The sequence below is a fragment of the Hipposideros armiger genome, unplaced genomic scaffold, assembly GCF_001890085.2.
Source record: "Hipposideros armiger isolate ML-2016 unplaced genomic scaffold, ASM189008v1 scaffold_205, whole genome shotgun sequence".
Taxonomy (NCBI): Eukaryota; Metazoa; Chordata; class Mammalia; order Chiroptera; family Hipposideridae; genus Hipposideros; species Hipposideros armiger.
Genome location: NW_017731555.1, coordinates 2631183 through 2651821, shown reverse-complemented (window position 1 = coordinate 2651821; position 20639 = coordinate 2631183). Strand labels below are relative to the sequence as shown.

Genomic DNA, 20639 nt, shown 5'->3' with positions numbered 1-20639 from the left:
CCTGAAGGTAACCACTGATACTAGTTTCCAGTTTTTGTTGAAACTTCTATGCATTTATAAAAATATATGCACATATTTCTTCTCTCTGCCATATGTCATTGTCAGCACATTGTACACACTGTTCTGAGCCCTGTTTTATACTGAATATTACCTTGGGTTATTTCATGTCCATAGAGCATTCTCATTCTTTCTAAAGTTTGCATACTATCCCAGTGTGTGGATTGATCATTATTAATATTCATATATAAATATATTTTATATCACATCCTTATATACCTATAATTTTACATATGTGCAAGAATATCTGCAGAAGACCTATAATTGGAATTATTGCATTAAAATATTTTAATTTGTGATAGATTCCATCAAATTGCCTTTCTTGGGTTTCTACCAATATTTACTTCTACATGCTATGTATTTCTACACTTTAAAAACATATAACTTTTTCCATATCCATAGGCTCTGTTGAAATTGACACTATTCATTCACAAGGTGAATTCTTCTAGTGACCAAAGACATCGTAGGGAAGAAATGAGGAGACTCTTCACCCAGTTACATGTTGAAACCCACCAGTGTTTTTGTACTATTTCAATATTGTATATTGCAACATATTTTTAAAGTGTTTTGCAATTTTTACTTCTTCCAAAAATCCCATTGAGCAAGACAGTGTTCTTAGAATAATGTCATAGAATTGGGCCTGGCTCCTTGTAAATGTTTAGTAAATATTTGTTCAGTGAGTGAATGAATGAATGAAAATGCGTATTTGATTCCTAAGGAGGCTTTTACTAGGGACACTTTCAGATCACAGAGACTTAATGTTAGTGACAGGAATAAGTATCAACATTCCTGACTCCTAATAGGCGCTCTTTTTTTTAATTGTGATAAGAATATTAGCATGAGATCTACCCTCTTAATACGTTTTTAAGTGCACAAAGCAATATTGTTAACTAGAGGCACCAGGTGGTACAGCAGCTCTCTAGAGTGTATTCATCTTGTGTGGCTGAAACTTTATATCCATTGAACAGCAACTCCCTATTTCTGCCTCCCTCCAGCCCCTGGCAACCACTATTCTACTCTGTTTTTATGAGTTTGACTAATCATGCAGTATTTGTCCTCTAGTGACTGGCTTACTCCACTTAGTATAATGTCCTGCAGGTTCATCCATGTTGTCACATATGGCAAGATTTCCATCTTTTGCAAACTGAAAAATATTTCATTGTATGTATATATTACATTTTCTTTACCTGTTGATGGATATTTAGGTTGTTTCCATGTCTTGGCTATTGTGAATAATCTAACCAGCACTCTTTTCAATGTTACACTTACATACTACTCTCAAATCAAGTCCCTGACTTAGCAACTTTATCCACTTATTGTGTGGTTTCTTCAAGTTGTCCCCAGGGGGCACCAACAGCATGTGCCAAGGTAGAGGATAGAGGGGATGAGAGGAGGGGGACAGAGGAAAACTTGGAGATGCAGCAAGATGCAAGAGGTCTTCCATGAACAGCTGGGTTTAAAATAAACAAATAAATAAACAAGTGGTTTATGAACCACTTCCTTCTCTCTTTTTAAAAACAGATTTTTTTTTTTAGAGCAGTTTTAGGTTCACAGCAAAATTGAGTGGAAAGTAAGAGATTTCCCATATACCCCCTGCCTTCACACAGGCACAGCCTCCCCCACCAGAGTGGTCCCTTTGTCACAACTGATGAACCTACACTGACACATCATCATCACCCTAAGTCCATTGTTTACATTAAGGTTCACTCTTTTTTTTTTTTTTAAGATTTTTTTATTGGGGAATTGGGGGATGGGAACAGTGCTGGGGAATTGGGGGAAGGGGAACAGACAAGTTGCTCTCATTTTGTTCTTCAGTCTAGTTGTGGAGGATGTTGCTTCACTGGCCCAAGTTGGCACCATCATTGTGCTCTTCCCGGGCGAGGCAGATCAGTCACCGGCTTCTGGACGGCCGCTCACTGCGGCTGCTGGCCGCTCACGCTGGCTGCTGGCTACACACGGTAGCCCATGGCAACCCACTGCCACAGGGGCTGCAGCCTACGCCATCGCCGGCAACTCACGGCAACCCAGCTCCAGGTTGAGCTGTTGTTCAGCATCTTAGCTCTGGAGGGCAGTGTCATTGGCCCTCATATGTGGGATCCGAACCGGGGCCCTCTGGCATCCCAAGCCAGTTCTTTACCATTGTGCCACTCGGCCGGTCCCAAGGTTCACTCTTGGTGTTCTACATTCCTTGAGTTTGGACAAATATGTGATGACACATATCTGCCATTATAGTGTGAGACTCACTTCTCTTTTTAAAGCCTGAGGTTTTCAAGCAGCTGAACCAGTGAGAGGAAGGCGGTTACAAAACTCCTTGCTAAAATGTGCTTCCGTCTGCTGCTACTCATGGGTGTGTATCCTGGGCCTCAGGTGGGTTGGATGATTAACATATTGAGGATGGGGCATTTAAATTGTTTAAATGCCTGTTCCCCGGGTTTAAACCATTGAAATCAACTTTTATACTGTGTTTCTTTAAAAATTTATAACAAATTTGCTAACAATTTTTGTGAATTGAAATGTTCAGGAAATACTCACCAAAGACCCTAGTAGTTCTTAAGGGTGTAATACCTCTGGAAACATTCCCCCTTGTGGAGTGGCACTAAGCAGAACTTGCAGATGTGCCGAGTTTCACTTCGTTTTTTGTGGGCAGCACAAACATGGCACCTCCTAGCAGGATATTTTCTTTTACCCCATTCACTTCCAACAATTTTCTCTAGCACATGTTTGTGCATATCACCCGAAAGTCTCCCAGGGGGGTCCTCATGATGCACACGAGGGGTTTGGGTTGATATTCCTGGGCGTGCTACGCCTGTGTCTGTGTCTGAGTCTGTCTCCACCTTATCTGTAGCCCAGTCTTTTGCCACTTGTAGCAGAAATTCTTCATATCTCATTTTTGATGTAGGATTTAGTTTTTGATAGATTCAAAAAGAATTGAAAAGTGCACAATTTATAAGCCAAAATGCAACTTTCTTTGGCTACTTTGCTGTTTTTCTCAAGAGAGAATAATAAGACAGGTACTGATCTGCCCAATCAACACCCTTCATGAATATATTATACTGAAAATACAAATAGGTTTTTTCTATACTTCTTCATTTCTCCGTAGAACATCAACCATTGTTGAATCGTGAATTGTGGAAATCATGTTGACAACATGAACATCCCTCCAGGATTGAAGAAGAATTTCCCCCTTTCTCCTGAATGTGGTTTTGCCACGTTTCAGAGACTGTGATTCATTTTTCATTTCCGGAGGAAGACCCCTGTTCACTCTGATTGTTCCACATACTCTAACTTGTCTTGAAAGGAGAGTTTCAGCAATCGTCACATGATTGTAATAGTTGTCTTGGTAGACATGGTAATTTTGATCAAGATAAGGTTTCAAAAGTGTGAAAATAGTTTCCAGTAATTTTTTTCCTTCACCAGCATAAATTTCTAAATTAAACATATAGCCTGAGGTGCTTTCAGTGACCATACGAACAAGTAAGTCATACTTTATAAGTTTCCCCAGGTTATATGTTCGTATATGAAGCCTACCTCTCCAATGAATCATTGCTTCATCTAAGGAAATTTGTTGATTTGGCTTATAAATAGTGTGAACTCTTTCAAGGAAAAAATCCAATAAGGGTTGAATTTTGAAAAGCCTGTTAGTTGATTGTTGCAGAAGTTCATTGTTGTTGAAATGTAAACACCACTAAATTTGTTCAAATCTATTACGGCTCATAAGTTTCCTAAAAATAGGAGCATCTAAAAATGGATCCATAGACCAATAATCCTTTAGTTTATCTTTCCTGACTTGCCCCATTAGAATAATTATTGAAAAAAGTCTTTTCATTTCTGCTGCAGTAACATGACCATTTCAACCCCTTAGAGCCAATAACATACTTTTCCTGATTTTGTAAATAATATATTGGGTTGTCGGAAAAGTCATGACACATTTTTTCTATGTTTTTCAAAGGTCTTTTATTTATATAAAGAACAAAGATCAATAAATGTTATATTGCCCATTTTGTTCAATAACCTTTTGCCATCTTTCAGTGACCTTCATAATTCCTCATTCATGGAAGGACCTGTCTTTATTTGCGAAAAACTGAACAAGGTGCTGATTTACAGCCTCATCTGAATTGAACATTATACCACGCAAGGAGTTTTGAAGAGAGCGAAACAAGTGGAAGTCTGACAGCGCAAGGTCAGGCGAGTATGGTGGGTGTGGCAACACATCTCATCCAAGCTCCAATACTTTTTGACAGTTGATCAAACTTGTGTGTGGTCTCGCATTGTCGTGATGGAACACAACTTCTTTATGATTAACGCGATCTGGACATTTTTGGATGATGGATTCCTTCAAACTGTCCAATTACTGACAGTACACATTCAAATTGATTGTTTGGTTCATTGGGAGAAGCTTGAAAAATACCAGCACCTTTAAAATCCCACTACACTGAGAGCATAACCTTCCTCTGGTGAATGTCTGCTTTCAATGTCGTTTGAGGCGAATCATCACATCGGGACCAAGACTGTTCGTGTACCACATTGTTGTAAACAGTCTACTTCTTATCACCGCTTATCAGTCGCTTCAAAAAAGGATTGTTTTCCTCACGTTTAAAGGAGCATATTGCAGATTTTTATACACGCTGTCAAAAGAACTTCTTTCAGTTCATGAGGAACCCAAATATCGAGCTTGCTTACATATCCCAGCTTCTTCCGGTGGTCGTGAACGCTTGAATGATGGATGTTCAATATTTCTGCAGCCTCTTGTGTTGTGTAATGTGGATCTGACTCGATCGATGCCTTTATTTTGTCATCATCAACTTCGGTGGGCCTCCCTGACTGAGGAGCGTCGTTGAGATAAAAATCACCAGCATGGAATTTCGTAAACCATCACTGGCACTGATGTTCTTGTAGAGCATTGTCACTGTAAACTTGATGCAACTTTTCACATGCTAGACATGCGTTCTTCCCTTTATGGAAGTAAAACAGTAAAATATGGCAAAATTTCAGTTTGGTCTTCCATCTTCAACTTGTTGTAAAATCTCCAAAACTCAACCAAATCGCTCAGTTTATTTTTAGAGTGAAGCTAGAACTGTCAGCTGTGAAATGACATAGCAATAACTTAGATGCGAATGACTCTAGTACTTCCAAAAATGAACTAGCACCATCTGTTGCAAAAATGCGTCATGACTTTTCCGACAGCCCAATAGATTCGTTTCCTCACATAACATATCAAAGAATCTGTATCCAAGAAAGAGTCCTGTTACTTGTGATACTTTTATCGGGTCAGAGGGAATTTGTTTCACCCCTGAGTTCCCGGTAAATGGCCCTAAATTTGGTGTTTTATTCTGTTTTTACCCATGTGGAAACCGCCGCATCTGCCAGGGTCCTGCCTCGGCGTTCCAGTGAACAGTACCTGAAGTGGGGGGCGAGGTTTAAGGAAAAAAAGAGACAAAGAGACAAAGAGGGTCCGGGAGGACTGGAAGCATTCTTAGCAACCAGCCCCGAGTTTATTTTTCCTCCCCATTATATACCCCCAGAGTACATGTAACACAGAAGGGATGAATATGCATAACTTCATTAAAAGTACATCATTAGTTACCAACTAGAAACCTGAAGGTCAGTGGAAAATGTAGAGGGTCAGTTTCCCAGGAAACTATCTTCCCCAAAGTCAAACAGCCCTCTATCTTCGTGTGTCTCCTAAGGAACTGGCTTTCTCACCACATGCCTTAAGGTTAAGTAAGCATCCTCCAGGTGCAGAAAGGAGCAAGAAGCAAAACAAGTTATACTACAGTAAAGCCAGCCTGCATGGCTCCCAACACGCATCTAGTGTGTCATCGTCATTGTCACTTTCGTTTGCACTTTGTTCACTGTCACTGTAACTCAGTAAAGGATGCACAATTTTGTTTTGCCTATTTCCAATAATAGAGAAGTCACTGTAATTTTCACTGTCACTATCAGCGTTGTCAGGAACATCAGGTAATGTGTCCTCCAACAATTCCAGTGAAATTTCATCTCCTGTAAGATATTTTTTCCCATAAGAACTACCGTCTTTCCATCATGGGTGTAAAGTGATTGAAATCTAAATGCTGACTAAATGCAGAGCAGAGCAATAGAGGAAAATACAGAGCTGTTTGTTCTCTATATTTATCACAGGCCATTAACTCAGAGTGAGGTCACGTTTCTATAAACATTCGTCAGCAGGACCATTCGGAGAAAGGCTCCATGTATTGCGTAGTTAAGTGGAAACCAAGTGCGCGTTAAAAACACAGATTTGCGTCATTCGTCTTGCACAGCGGTAATGTATAGACGCAAATCTGCGTCACCGGTCCATAATGTGTTAAAAGACTGAGCGTCACTGTTCTGGGTAATGTCCCCCACTCCTCTCCCCTCATTTTCAGTATTCTTCCTTTTTTCCACTTTCTGTCTCCTTCAAGGGTCTCCTTCTTATTGCCTAGGAATAAAGAGCTAAGAAAAGAAAATTATCAGCAGAATCTAGCTCAAGAGGTTTTTATTCTCTAGTCCTTACAATCTTAAGGCCCTTAAGGAGGTCTTCAAAAATTTAGTTACAGCAGTGGCATTTTTTTTTTTTAACAGAGTCATCTCAAATCTGAGTGTAGCCCTAGGAACTGTGGAACGATTTTTGGGAACCTCTGCTTATTATGGTAAAAATTGCATAGAGGGAAAAAAAGCCATCAGTTCAAACTTACCTTGAAAGCATTTTAAAGAAACATTAGTCATCTGAGTCATCCCAGAAGCCGTTCTAAAATTTTAAGGAGCCAGGAGGAATTATTTTTAACAATGCTGGTAGAACGAGTGTGTCACCTGGGGAAATCCATGATAGAGTTATATTTTATGTGCTGCTTGGGCTCTGGTAAGCATCCCAGTTTAGCTGGGGCCTGGGAGCGGAGTTGTGGAGACTTATGTCCATCCAACCTGATGGTCCTGTACTGAATTTAGAACCTTGTGATCAGTCAGAGATTATTGAAAAGGGTCTGCTAAAATTGGGCAAGGCTGTACTTTGATTTTGTATTTTCATGTCAGTTGTACTGAGACAAATTGCAACCCACAGAGCCTGGTCAAAAAGGTTTTCCTCTCTGTCTATTCACAAACAAATGCAGCGTTAAGCATTATTTAGATTTTAGCAGGGCTGTTCCTGCCCTGTGCCTGAAGGTGGGCTTTTTCAACTGTCCAAATAGCCCTGGGTCCCAGAACTGGTATCTCTCTCGCCAGGGGACAGATGACAGAGTGGTTGTCTGCGAAAGGGAGGTGGAGGTATTCTGATCCCTTCTGTTGTTCTGTTCAGGGCCAAAAGGGAGGCCCACACTGACCTCCAGGTGTGACTCTCTTATCTCCTTTGGAACCCTGAGGGGCAGTTTTCTCTTCACTCTTTTGTAGAGACAGCAGCCAGCAGGCATGATATCTAAATAGGGAGGCTTTAGGCCAGGAGTTTGCAGACTTGTTTGTTCTGCTCCCTGATGGCAGGTGTGCAGGCCACAGGTTGGGTGGGTTACAGAGGTGGTCGTGAGCCTTGTGACAGTCAGTCTTAGCCGTGAGGATAACAGCTGCAGTTACAGCTGGGGTCTTAGGGTCCATCAGGGGGGTTCTTCTGAGTCCCTGAACACAGGCGGAACCAAGAACCGAGAGAATTTTGGCGATTGATTGAGTTGAGGGATGTGTGTGTGCTGTGCGTGTGTGTATATGTACGAGTATGTGTGTGTGTTTCTGTGTGTGTATGCATTTCTGTATGTGTGTGCCTGTGTGTATATATATGTGTGTATATGTATGAGTATGTGTGTTTGTGTGTATACATGTGTGTGTATCTGTGTGTATCTGTGCATATGTGTGTGTGTGTGCGCGCCTGTGTATATCTATGTATATGTGTGTCTGTGTGTGTGTGTGTGTGTATCTGTGCATATGTATGTGTGTCTGTGTGTATCTGTGTGTGTATAGAAAACTCAGGGAGAGGAGTCAGTAGAACAGGACTCTAGGGAGATGGGCCATAGTGATACACATTTTTAGGACTAAATGACCAAACAATAGTGTTATTATAGTCATAAAAAGAGTAATGAGAAAGAACTGATTTTAGGGAGAATTTACAATAATGCCTTCATGAAGTCTTTGTAGAACTTTCATCTGTAAGTGATGTCTGTTTCTCCTCTGAATTCCTAGTCCCCTTTTCCTATTTTAATTGTGCTTCTTACCACATTTCAGCTTGATAATTGTGGAATGTGTACAGATCTCCCTAATTCAATGTTAACTTCCTGTGTGCTGGAACCGTGCTCTTTGTATCACTCAGGGGCTTTATTTTCCTAATGTAGACAGTAAATATTTGCAGATTGAATAAATGAATTTTCAACACCTTCTTTCTGAATTTGGTTGACATTATTGGGAAAACTTGTAATTAGTCAAGAGTAAACATTTCAGTATTCTAAGTGGTTAATAATCATATAATTAAAATGATAACATGATAAGTGGTAAACATCTTGAATCACAAAGACTTTTGATAGATCCATGTCACCTTTGGCTTTATAAATACACATGATTTTAGCATACTAATACATAACCTCTGTGTCAAATGTTTTTGTGTGTAAAATGCAGTTCATAAAACCTGCTCCATGTAACAGGGCTGTGATGATCAAAATTTTCAAAGCCCTTTGAAAAGTTAATCATGTTACAAAAAGGTCAAGACTGTCAAGTACATAGTGTTTGAGATCTTACTGTTGTATAATAGAGAAAAACATACATACACACCTATCTATAAAACCTCCTAAAGCCACATGAGAACTGTTTTTAAGCACTTTATTCATTGCTTTCATTAGATGCTTCTTTTAAAAGATCTTTGTGGCTAACGATGATGATGATGGAGATGGTAGCACTAGTAATAATTTCTCTAGCCTTTTATAAATTATACAGCTCACATGTATTGTTTTGGATTTGACAGTTCATTAAGAGAGGGGACTAGCTCTTTATAACACTAAGATACTGGTAAAACAAAATGAACAAACTGCAAAGTCATTTTAATGCAAATGCTTTAGTTGATATTACACCCAATGTTCTGAAGTATATTTACTGATCTTCAAAAGATATCTGGAAATTTTAAAAAATTACACCTGAAACTATTATAATATTGTCTGTCAATTATAATTGAAAATACATTTTAAAAAATACAAGTGAGGGCTGGCCAAGTGGCGTGTTGGTTAAGAGTTGGCTTGGGACGCCAGCTCTGAGCAGCAGGGCCCGGGTTCGGATCCCACATGCAGGACAGTGGCGCTGCACCCTCTACAGCTAAGGAGGTGAACAACAGCTCCACCTGGAGCTGGGCTGCCATGAGTTGCCAGCAACAGCATAGGCTGCAGTGGGGCTGGCCGGCAGCGGGCGTGAGCTGCCGTGAGCCCCTGTGAGTGGCCATCCAATGGCCAGCCAGCGACTGTCTCACCCGGGAAGAGCACAATGATAATACCAACATGTGCCAGTAAAGCAATGTCCTCCACAACTAGACTGAAGAACGAAAGGACAGCAACTTGTCTGTTCCCCTTCCCGATTCCCCAATAAAATGTTTAAAAAAATATATACAAGTGAAGTAGTTGAGGAAAGTAAACATTACATACATTCCCCTAAGAAGATGGTACTATTAAGTCTGTTGCTGTCCACTTTTTGGCTGATTTTATGGTTATGAAAAGGCAGCTGGGCAGAGAGCAGTCCTGCCTTCCCCTCTTCACCTACTTCCTGCACCCCCACAGCTCTGACTTAGGGTGTTGGAGTCCATTGTCCCATGAGGTCCCTCAGAGCTTCTGCAGGAGTTAGCACTAAATAATAACAGCACAAAATAATAACACATAAGCATTTGTGGGAAAACATGTACAATAACCATAAAATTGGCAGAAATATCTCCCCTTAGATGACCTGTTATTTAGGTATGTGATAATCAATATTTGTAAGCCCTTTCCTTGGGGAGGGCCACACTCTCATTAGGCAGCTGAGTGAAAGAGCTGAACCATGAGAAGAAAAAAACTACTCTCAAATCAAGTCCCTGGCTTAGCATCTTTATCCATTTATTCTGTGGTTTCTTCAAGTTGTTCCCAGCAGGGGCACCAACAGCAGGTAGAGGTAGAGGATAGAAGGGATGAGGAGAGAGGAACAGAGGAAAACCTGGAGATGCAGCAAGATGCAAGAGGTCTTCCATAAATAGCTAGGTTTAAAATAAACAAATGAAAGGCCCCAAGATTTGTAGTCATATAAACCAGGAAAACATCGCGAGTGATTCAGTAGTTTATAGAAATATGACTTCATTGATATGTGGGACATAAAACTGAAAACAACAAAAGAACAAGAAAAAACAAATGAAGAAACAAAAACTCATAGACACAGACAATAGTTTAGTGGTTACCAGAGGGTAAGGAGCGGGGGTTGGTAGATGAGGGTAAAGGGGATCAAATAAATGGTGATGAAAAAACTGACTCTGGGTGGTGAACACACAATGTGATATATAGATGATGTATTACAGAATTGTATACCTGAAATCTATGTAACTTTGCTAATAATTGTTACCCCAATAAACTTTAATTAAAAAAAATAAGACCCAAGTAGAATTAATGACTGAATGAACAGATGAGTGACAGTATCTCCAAGAAGACAAACTTTACATGCATGAAATGTGAAATAATAAAATAATGAGATTAGATGCAAAAATAAAATGATACCAATTGGATTTCAGAGAAGAGAGAGAATGTTGTAAGGAAAAGCCCCATGAGGGAAGTGACCCCTCAGCTGGTTGTAAGGAAATGACTCAGTGTGAGAAAATGACTTCATGTCTGTATTAGTTTTCTATTGCTGTGAAACAAATTACCCCAAACTTAGTGGCCCCGAACAGCATACCTTATCTCGCCTTTCCATGGGGCAGGAGCCTGAGCATGGCTAGTCTGAATTCTCTGCTCAGAGTTATAAAGGCTGAGATCAAGGTGCTGATGGGGCTGCATTTCTTTCTGGAGCTCGGGGACCTCCTCCAAGCTCACAGTGTTTTTGGTAGAATTCAGTTCCTTGAGGTTGTAGGTTTGTAGTCCCTGTTTTCTTGCTAGCTGCCAGCCAGGTGCCTCACACATCCCTTGCCACGTGTCCCTCTTGCAACATGGTAGCTTCCTTCTTTAAGGCCAGCAAAGGAATCTCCCATATCTTCTATCCTCTTTTAAAGGACTCACTTGATTAGGTTAGGCTCAACTTGGGGAGGGGGGGGTCCTCCTTTTTGATTAACTTAAAGTCAACTGATTAGGGATCTTAATTACATCTGCAAAATCTCTTTACCTTTGCCATGTTCCTAATATAAACATGGGAGTGGTATCGCTCCACGTTTGCCATGTTCTACTAACAAAAAGCAAATTACAGCTCCGGTCCACACTCAGGTAGATTATTATACAGGGCGTGGGTCACCTTAGAAGCCTGCCTACCACAGTGTGTTCTTTTATGAATGATTTTTTGTTGTCGCCTGAACATGCTTTAAAAGTGAAGTTTTTGAAAAAGTGATTTAAAAAATGGGCCCTGAGTGTCAGATGCCTGGCTAAGGAAAATGACTCTGAACTTGGAGCATTCACTTACTTGGACTTAAGAGACCAGCTATATGTAGTTATTAAGTGAGTAGAAAAGAGTCAGTTATAATTAGAGAAACCCACCTCATCATTTGGATAAACTGCAACAGCTTCCTAGCTGGCCTCTTGGCAGCTAGCCTTTACTCTCTCCCTCTGCCTCTACGTGCAGTCAAGGTGATCTTTCCGAAATGTACACCCAATCATGTCACTACCCTGCTTCAAATACTTCTGCTTGCTATGAGATGGAACCCAAGGAAAGGACTGCATGCTGTTCAGCCTCTTGTCCCTACACACCTTCATGTGACCTTCGTTGATACTCAACTGAGCCAGTGACAGTAGGGGTTGAGAGGAGGGGGTGGATTTGAGAGACTGAGCAGGTAGAATTACCTGGATATGATGAGGGAGGATGAGCCTGCTTCCTACATGGAAATAACGAGTCCAGGTGCAGTAGCAGAGGTAGGAGAAAAGTTGAGTTCCATTTGAGGTCAACAGAGAAAATCAAACCCAAGGACTTGTGTGCTTGGCCCTCTACTGTGTACTGTGGGGTTTATACAGGAAGTGCCAGGTGTGGCCTGTACATAGATGAGAATCTACATGGCATTGGAAACTATGGATTCATGAGAAGAGAGGCAACAGCATGATTATCACTGGTAGTAGATTATAGAGGTAGGATAGTCAAGATGTCAGTGAAGAGCTGAATGGAATTTTCCCCAGCCAATGAAGTAACCAGTTAAAGCAATGACAGATAAAACGTTTCACTGTTTCTGTGGCTTAAATGTTTAAACAATGGGAAACATTATTGGGACCTAATTTGGGGTGCTCAAAGAAAATATCAGGAAGAGGGGTTCCAAATTTGTCCTGGTTATCTCAAATTAACTTTGTCTTTCCAAGTATCTTTTGTCACTTGGCCTCACACAGTCTGGTTACAAATCAACTTGAAGTTCTTTTGTGCTTGTTTCGGGCTGTATGGAAGTATGGAAGTTTTTCTCCTGCTGCCATTTGTTTCTTCTGGTATCCAGTTTCTTCTGGAGTCTGGTTTCTTCTGGAGAGTGTTGAGCCTAAACTGTTTTTAAGCTGCCCTGGTCTGTCTTCCTAATATGGGACAAGCTCTAGGTAGAATAAACAAATGGGATGCTGTCTTCCTTCGTGATGGAAGATGGATTCTAGCCTCTCTTCCTATGTAGCTAAGTAGTATCCACCATCTCAATGTCCAGTCAATTTCCTGCTTTTGTGGTCCTGTGATTCCTCCTGTGGTCACCTAAATGTTGCCACTGCTTTGGGTCTGCAGGCTAGTGCCAGTGTTGATCTGGCAGTGACTCACTGAGTTCACGTGGCTGCATGCTGCGGCTGGTGTGATCCCCTGCTGGTGCCAACACTGCCCCCCACAGAGTGTGCCCCGCTGGCTTGGCTCCTCACCGAGAGGCACCTGTGCCAGCCTGTCACCCTCACTGCCTACAAAGTGCTTTCCCACTGGGTACACAAAGACTCACTGAAAGCTGTCTATACCCATTTATTAACTGCTCCAGTTTTAGCCCCTCTGTCCAAGCCCCATAACATCTGGAAGGGAGTTTATAAAGCCCTTCCAAAGGGCCAAAAGGTAGAAAGGTCACGGATACTGATGAGCTGTACCTTCCTTGGTAAAGCCTGCACACCTCTAGGTCTTTTAGGCACTGGGTCATCTAGTAACTGGGCACCAATGCAGCAGGATCTCCCTACCCCTCTCTAGGAAGTAGAGGCCAAGCTCTTTCAGTAGAGATGAGTCCAGAGGCTAGCCGGGGTTGTAGACATATTCTCCTGGTCTAGTTTGCTGAAAGTGTGATGGGGGCAGGTGAAGAGCCTCCCAACAAAGGTCATGAACATATGTGTTTTATGTCTTCTCCTAAGTGACAGGTCATCTGTTCATGTCCTCCCAAAATCTTCATCTCTCGTGGTGGGACCTGTCTTCCTCTGACAATGTCCCAAGTTCCTTAGAACTCTGGCACATCTAGTTCTGACCTTGGTATTAGTCTAGGTAATGCTGTGGTCCCCCGCTCCCCCCAAATCTCAGTAGCTTCACACAATGGAGGCTTATTTGTCACTTACACAAAGTCTCCATCTTGTGGCTATAGCATCTGAAACACATGACTTCTGTATTAGTTTCCTAGGGTTGCCCAAACAAGATACCACAAACTAGGTGGTTTAAAACAACAGAAATTTATTCTCTCGTGGTTCTAGAGGCTAGCAGTCTGAAGTTAGCAGGGCCATGCTCTCCTGAAGCCTCTAGGGCAAGATCCTTCTTCACCTCTTTCTAGCTTACAGTGGTTGCCAACAATCCTTGGTGTTCCTGGGCTTGTAGATACATCACTCCAATCTCTGCCTCCACCTTCACATGGCCATCTTCCCAGTGTCTCTGGATCCAAATTTCCCTCTTCTTATAAGGACACCAGTCGTTGGATGAATCACTATGACCTCATCTTAACTTGATTACATCAGCAAAGACTATTTCCAAATAAGGTCACACAGGTACCAGATGTTAATACTTCAACATATATTTTGGGAAGGACACACTTCAACCCATAATACCCTCTAAATTTGTGGAGGAAGGGAGAGATGGAGAGACACACCCTGGCTCTTTAACAGTCTCACCTCAGAAGTGGTACATGCTAGTTTTGTCCACAGACCACTGACCAGAGTGTGGCTTCAACATAACTGCAAGGGAGGCTGGGAAATTCAGGGGAGCACAGGTTCTCCATGAGAATTACTTATCTCAGTCACATCTTTGCACAGCTCATTTCTTCAGATCCCAGAATGCTCTAGGGCACACACTGAGTAATTTCTACTTAATGTGAAATATCTAGCAAGGAACATCATATGATCCTGCAAAGCAAATTGAAGGCATAGACTTGGAAAGCTGCTCAAAGAAAGAACAATTTTGATATAATCTGTAAACTATCCAATTTTTGTTTGATTCTTTGGTTCGTCTTAATCCAGAGAATACAAATGGTGGTTAGTGAGTTGGCTCCAGTCCATAGATATTTTTTATGTGGCCCACACAATGTTTAAGAAATGTGATCTAGATAGCTATGTTTCCTTGAGCAATTCTAAGATCTGACAGCTGGGCCCATTTCCACAGAAAACCAGTAATAAGAACAACCGAATGAGGGCTACTTCCTGTAGACACTCCCATCTCTGCGATTTGCTGTGGTTCCCACCATTCCCTATAGTATTTCAACACTGAGGCTGAGTATCAGGTCTGTGTGTCTTTGTGCTTTCACCATTGTTTTCTTTTTCTTTTTATTGGGGAATTGGGGGAGGGGAATAGCGTTGGGGAATCGGGGAAGGGGAACAAACAAGTTGCTGTCCTTTTGCTCTTCAGTCTAGTTGTGGAGGACATTGCTTCACTGGCCCATGTTGGTATTATCATTGCACTCTTCCCGGGTGAGGCAGATCAGTCGCCGGCCACTGGATGGCTGCTCACACCAGCTGCTAGCCGCTCACGGTAGCTTACGGCAGCCCACTGCAGCAGGGGCTGCAGCCTACACTGTCGCCAGCGACTCATGGCAGCCCAGCTCCAGGTGAAGCTGTTGTTCACCATCTTAGCTGCAGAGGGCGCAGCGTCACTGGCCCTAATGTGGAATCCGAACAGGGGCCCTGCTGCTCAGAGCCAGCACTCCCAAGCCAACTCTCAACCAACGCGCCACACAGCCAGCCCACCATTGTTTTCTTATAGCAGAGATTTTTTTCCCCCTTATGTTTGATTCTCTTTACTTATATACTTTACCTGATTGGCCCTTGCAGGCATTTGTTTGTGACCTCAATTTTAAGTAAGATCTGCCTGTGCTTGTATTTTCTCATATCCTGGTGCTTTTAAGGGATTAAACACTACCCAAAAGTATCACCTTGAAGTCGTGACTCGGAAGTTGATTCTTACGATAGCATCTGCAAAGGAAAAACTCCTCATGTGTTTCCTTTACTCACACTACTACCATACTCCTAACACTTCGGACACCAGATGAGCGATTTTGAGACACCAGCTAATTGTCCTACAATTCAATGCAACTCAATTCAATTCTGATTCTATCCACCTGAAGACAGCATCAGATCCCACAGGTTAAAGGCTCAGCCCACAAGAGTACCCCCACCCCCACTCTTCAGATGCCAATCACAAATCCAGGTTGTCACCTGTACTTCTGACCAATGGGCTATAAAATCAAAGAGGTTTCTACTATTTCCTCCTTGGGTTTGACTAATTTGCTAGGGTGGGTCACAGAACTCAGGAAAACAGTTACTTGATCTGAAAACAGTTACAGATACAGGAAAACAGGAAAACAGTTAGTAGATTGCCAGTTTTTAATAAAAGGATATAATTCAGGAAAAGCCAGATGGAAGAGAGGCACAGGGTAAAGTATAGGAAAGGATAGGGCGCTTCCAACCCTCTAATCACTTGGTGGTTTCTCTGGCAACCAGCCACCATCCTTAGATTACTAGGGCTTTGCAAAAAATCACCTCATTAACATAAACTCAGTTGTAGTTGAAAGGGGCTTGTAACAAGACATCATTTCACCTTCGTGACTCTGAAGCATTTCAGTGACTTAGGACAAAAGACCAAATATTATAACAAAAGATATCCTTACGGCTCTTATATAGGAATTTACAAGTTTTGGGAACTATGTGTCAGAAACAGTGGACAAAGACCAAACATATATTTCTTAATATAAATCATATCACACCATCTGCAATAGTCATGATTTCAGGTGAATAGTAAACAGAAGCTTGGAAATTCCTACGATGGGGATATGTAGATAAACATTTNCACTTCTGGGAATATATCCAAAGGTAATGAAAACTAACTCAAAATGATATTTGCACCCCAGTATTCATAGCAGCATTATTTACAATAGTTAAGACATAGAAACAACCTAAGTGTCCATCAATGGATGAATGGATAAAGAAGATGTGAGCTATATATACACACACATACATCTATGGAATATTACTCAGCCATAAAAAACAAGGAACTCCTACCATTTGAAACACCATGGGTGGACTTTGAAGGCATTATGCTAAGTGAAATAAGTCAGACAGAAAAAGACAGGTACTGTGGTTTCACTTATATGTGGAATCTTTAAAAATGCATAATGAAAAGATCTGATACCCCTTGAAGTTACAGGACAATTTTTTTTTAAATGCTGATGCACTTATCAGAGAGAATTCTTATGTCAAGTTTATTGATCGTTAGTTATTTTAAATTTCATCAGACTGTGCCTTGTATAAGTTGGATTTCAGTGGATGCTGATAGACATGCTTTGCAAGGTACATGTTTATTAACTTGGATATCAGTGACTCATAACCACTGGCTTTCTTAACACTGGTCCCATTTTCGTACTGCAGCTATAATTATAATGAAACAAACCAATAAAATGCCTCATATGAGAATGCCTGCTTTAAGAAAGCCTAGTATATCAGAACACAAAGCAGGTAAATGAAGGGATGATTAGTAGCAGAAAGAAAAGATTCTTTGATTTGCAGCAGGATTCTTCCGAAGGGTTCCTTTGAATACAAGCTCCCCCAGAGAGCTGAAGTGTTTTGCAGATCATTCAAACCACTTGACATCCAGACTGGGGGACAGAGAAGCTTGGGATTTAGTGTTGAGAAGCCATCATTAATTGGAGACTAACGCAAAATGAATATGGAGATTCTCTGTTATTTAAATCATAAAAAATATAATTCGCTTTTTAGAAATGTAGGTAACCTTATACAGGCATATAAATATGGCAGAGTCAAAAATAATATTTTCCATTAATTACTGAGTGCCTACTATGTGCCAGGAACCCTACAGAACTCTGTATATATTATTTTATTTATATCAAATCCTGCCAATAATTTTATAAGAGAGATTGTGACCATTTCACAAATGAGGATACTGCGGCTCCTGAGAGCATTCTACCCAAAGCCACAGGTTTAGTAATTGGCAGAGAAGGGCTTTGAATCCAGGCCTACAAGGCCTATGCACCTCGCTGTGCTGCCTCTGGGGGCTTTTGCCCACTAAGCATGGACTGTTCTAACTCTGGGTGTCCTTTGGCTGATGCTCCCTNCAGTGAAAACTTGTAATGGGATGGTTGCATAATCTTGAATGTAGCTAGAATAATGCATATTTGACTCTAGTAAATCCTTACTGATACAGCTTTTTGGGCCTTTTCTCCCCTTTATAGACCCTTGGAACGATCCAGTGAAGATGTGGATATAATCTTCACACGACTGAAAGAAGTTAAAGCTTTTGAGAAATTTCACCCAAATCTCCTTCATCAGATTTGTTTATGTGGTTACTATGAAAATCTGGAAAAAGGAATCACATGTAAGAAATGCAGCTCCACTGGTATACTGTCATGTATGGTTTGTGCTTATTTGTGGTTATCCTGTGGGGATAGATAGCACATGGGGTATTTATGTGCCAAATATTTGGGCTTCAACTGAAGGTATTAGGTTGACATGTCCCTCTACTGTGTTTATTCAGTTCGATGTAGGCATTTCCTTAACTCCTTTGCTCACAGTATATAAAGTGATCCCTCCAGGGCAGCCTACTTTTCAGGTGGAGCTGGAAGGATGTACTAATTCATATATTCAGCTGTATCCTTAGAAAGTCAAATAATTATTTTCTCTAACCCAAGAAATATGTTAGCCAGTAGGATATTAAATAAAGATAAAGGTCTCTTAACTAATGCTAATGGTAATATTTTGAATTGACCTCAGTGGTATTGTCTATTCCAGGTATGAATAAGGGGCAGGGAGAGTAAAATGATAGAGTCATAGCTGCATTTAAAAAAAGTGTTTTCTCATTATAAAATAATGCTTTCTACCTGTTGGGATGCTTTATGCTGATGTAACAGAAAAATTCGTTCCAACTGGCTTGAATAATGAATTACTCATACAAGAGGAAAAATCAATTATTCATATACCAGAAGTCTTGATGTGGGATGGGTTCAGGGTTGGTTAATTAAGTGATCAGTGACATTATTTAGGTCCCAGTTCCCTCTATCTTTTCTGTTTGTTCGTTTTTGTTTGTTTTTTGCTATGCTTTCTCAGGTGCTGGCTTTTGTCCTCAGGCTTGTCCCAAAGGGTTCTTAGACAGCTATAGCAGTTGGAGATATTATGTACCATTACAAACACATTCTACCAAGGACTATTACTTCTTGTATCTGTTTTTCAGAAGTCCCCAGCAGACTTCCTGTATTGTTTTATTGGCCAGAATTGTGTCACATGCCCATGTGTAAACCAGGGATCACTGTGATTGAGTTAGACCAATCATGATTACCCCAGTGATGCTAGGAAAGAAACTCATATGCTCAGAGCACTTGGTCCTTGAAGGAGCATGGAAATTTGTGTATAATCCTTGTATATATAATGTTCAGTTAGATAAGAGGGAGGGAGGACATGGTTCTGGATGGGAAACCAATAGGTTCTGTCACAACATTATAGAAAATTTAGAAGGCAAACAAAATAAAAATTACCTGCAATCCCCAAACACAGAGATTACTGTTAACACTGTGTGTGTATCCTTCAAGATGTTTTCTGATGTGTACACACACACACAGTCACCCATCTGTTTAAAAAATTATCCATACAATATTGTTTTCAAACTAATATTTTTATTATTGATATTGGAAACTTCATTCTCTTGGGGATGAGACTTCATTTTCTATTTCTTAAAGCCATATTCAGAATGAATCTATGATATGTAATATGAAATTGTTGGGCAAATGGTAATGACTTTTGGGGCCAGAAAGTTCATGAAAGGCATAGTTCTAATTCTAAAATAAGTCACTTACAAAGGCCAGGAACCGCAGTTACTGGAGAGGCCAGCTACAAACTCATCAGTCCCCTATCTTAAATTTATCATTGTACTTGGCGGGATGCCATTGTCATTCTTCGCCTTTCCACAGCACGTCTTAGTCAGGGAGTTGAGAACAGCTTGTAGTCATTAATTGTGGCTCCCAGAGGCTGGCTCTGATGCAGTGAGTACTCGCCTGGCCGGAATTCGGCTGTCCCACTGAGCTGTCATGTCATTTCTCATTGAATCCCTAGAACTCTGACTCTTAACTGAAAAGAATGTTCAAATGTCAGATCATTCCATCTAGTTATTTTGCTAGGATATTTAAAAGGATTGTTGGGTTTGCATGAGATTTTTGAACCAGATTTTTAACACGATATGGAAACTAAGGTCCTATCTAAATGTGTTCTAGCTGAGATTACAAAAGTAAAGCAAAACAAGGTTCAGAAACTTCTGTTGAGAGTCATTTCCAAAGAGCAGTTATCTCCCAGTACCTAAAAGCAGTGCATTTATTGAACAAACAAGAAAATGGACAGTGATGGTACAGTAGTTCAAACTTGTAAAGCAGATTTTATTTTTCTTAATCCTTCACTGGTTAGCTTAAAAGGAGATGTTCTATTCTAGAAAACACAGTGCTTTCAATGTAAATAGGCAGGAAATTGGGGAAGTGGTCTGGTTCAGTTAAGTCAAGACTTGTTAATATGTACCCCATCTAGAGTAATAATATCCCAGGAATCACAAGACAATGAAGTGTACGAGTATTTAAGATAAATTACATATAACATAATTTTTTTTTTTAAATTCAAAGGTTCCTATAGTATTTTGGGTTATCGTCCTTTATTACTGCTCTGTAAATTTGAAAGAGTTTTCTGTTTAATAGAGTTCCAGTTTGTAGAATGTTGAATAAACAGGATATAGCTTTGCTGATAGATGAGGAAAAGAAAAATATCTTCTTGTGGGAACAGGTAAAAGAAGAGTGGTAAGCTCAGTTAGGTTCGAGTCATGCTTATAATACCAGTGAGAAACTTACCAGGTCATACGGTAAAACCAGCTTATACCTAGTTTATGTACATTACTGTGTCTTTTTCAGTATTTCGTCAAGGTGATATTGGAACAAACTGGTATGCTGTCCTGGCAGGGTCTTTGGATGTTAAAGTATCTGAGACCAGCAGTCACCAGGTAAGATACCTTCTTCTTCTTTCTTTTTTTTT

The 20639-nt window shown here is 40.7% G+C and overlaps 1 protein-coding gene across 2 annotated transcripts in view; it reads left to right on the top strand.

Annotated features, from left to right (window-relative positions):
* Positions 1-20639, top strand: part of RAPGEF4 (Rap guanine nucleotide exchange factor 4) — a 298057-nt gene that overhangs the window by 41760 nt on the left and 235658 nt on the right. For both annotated transcript variants that reach the window (XM_019653708.1, XM_019653706.1), the window contains exons 2-3: positions 17813-17955; positions 20519-20607. In XM_019653708.1, the coding sequence (XP_019509253.1) occupies positions 17813-17955; positions 20519-20607 (232 nt within the window). The remainder of the gene's footprint in view (positions 1-17812; positions 17956-20518; positions 20608-20639) is intronic.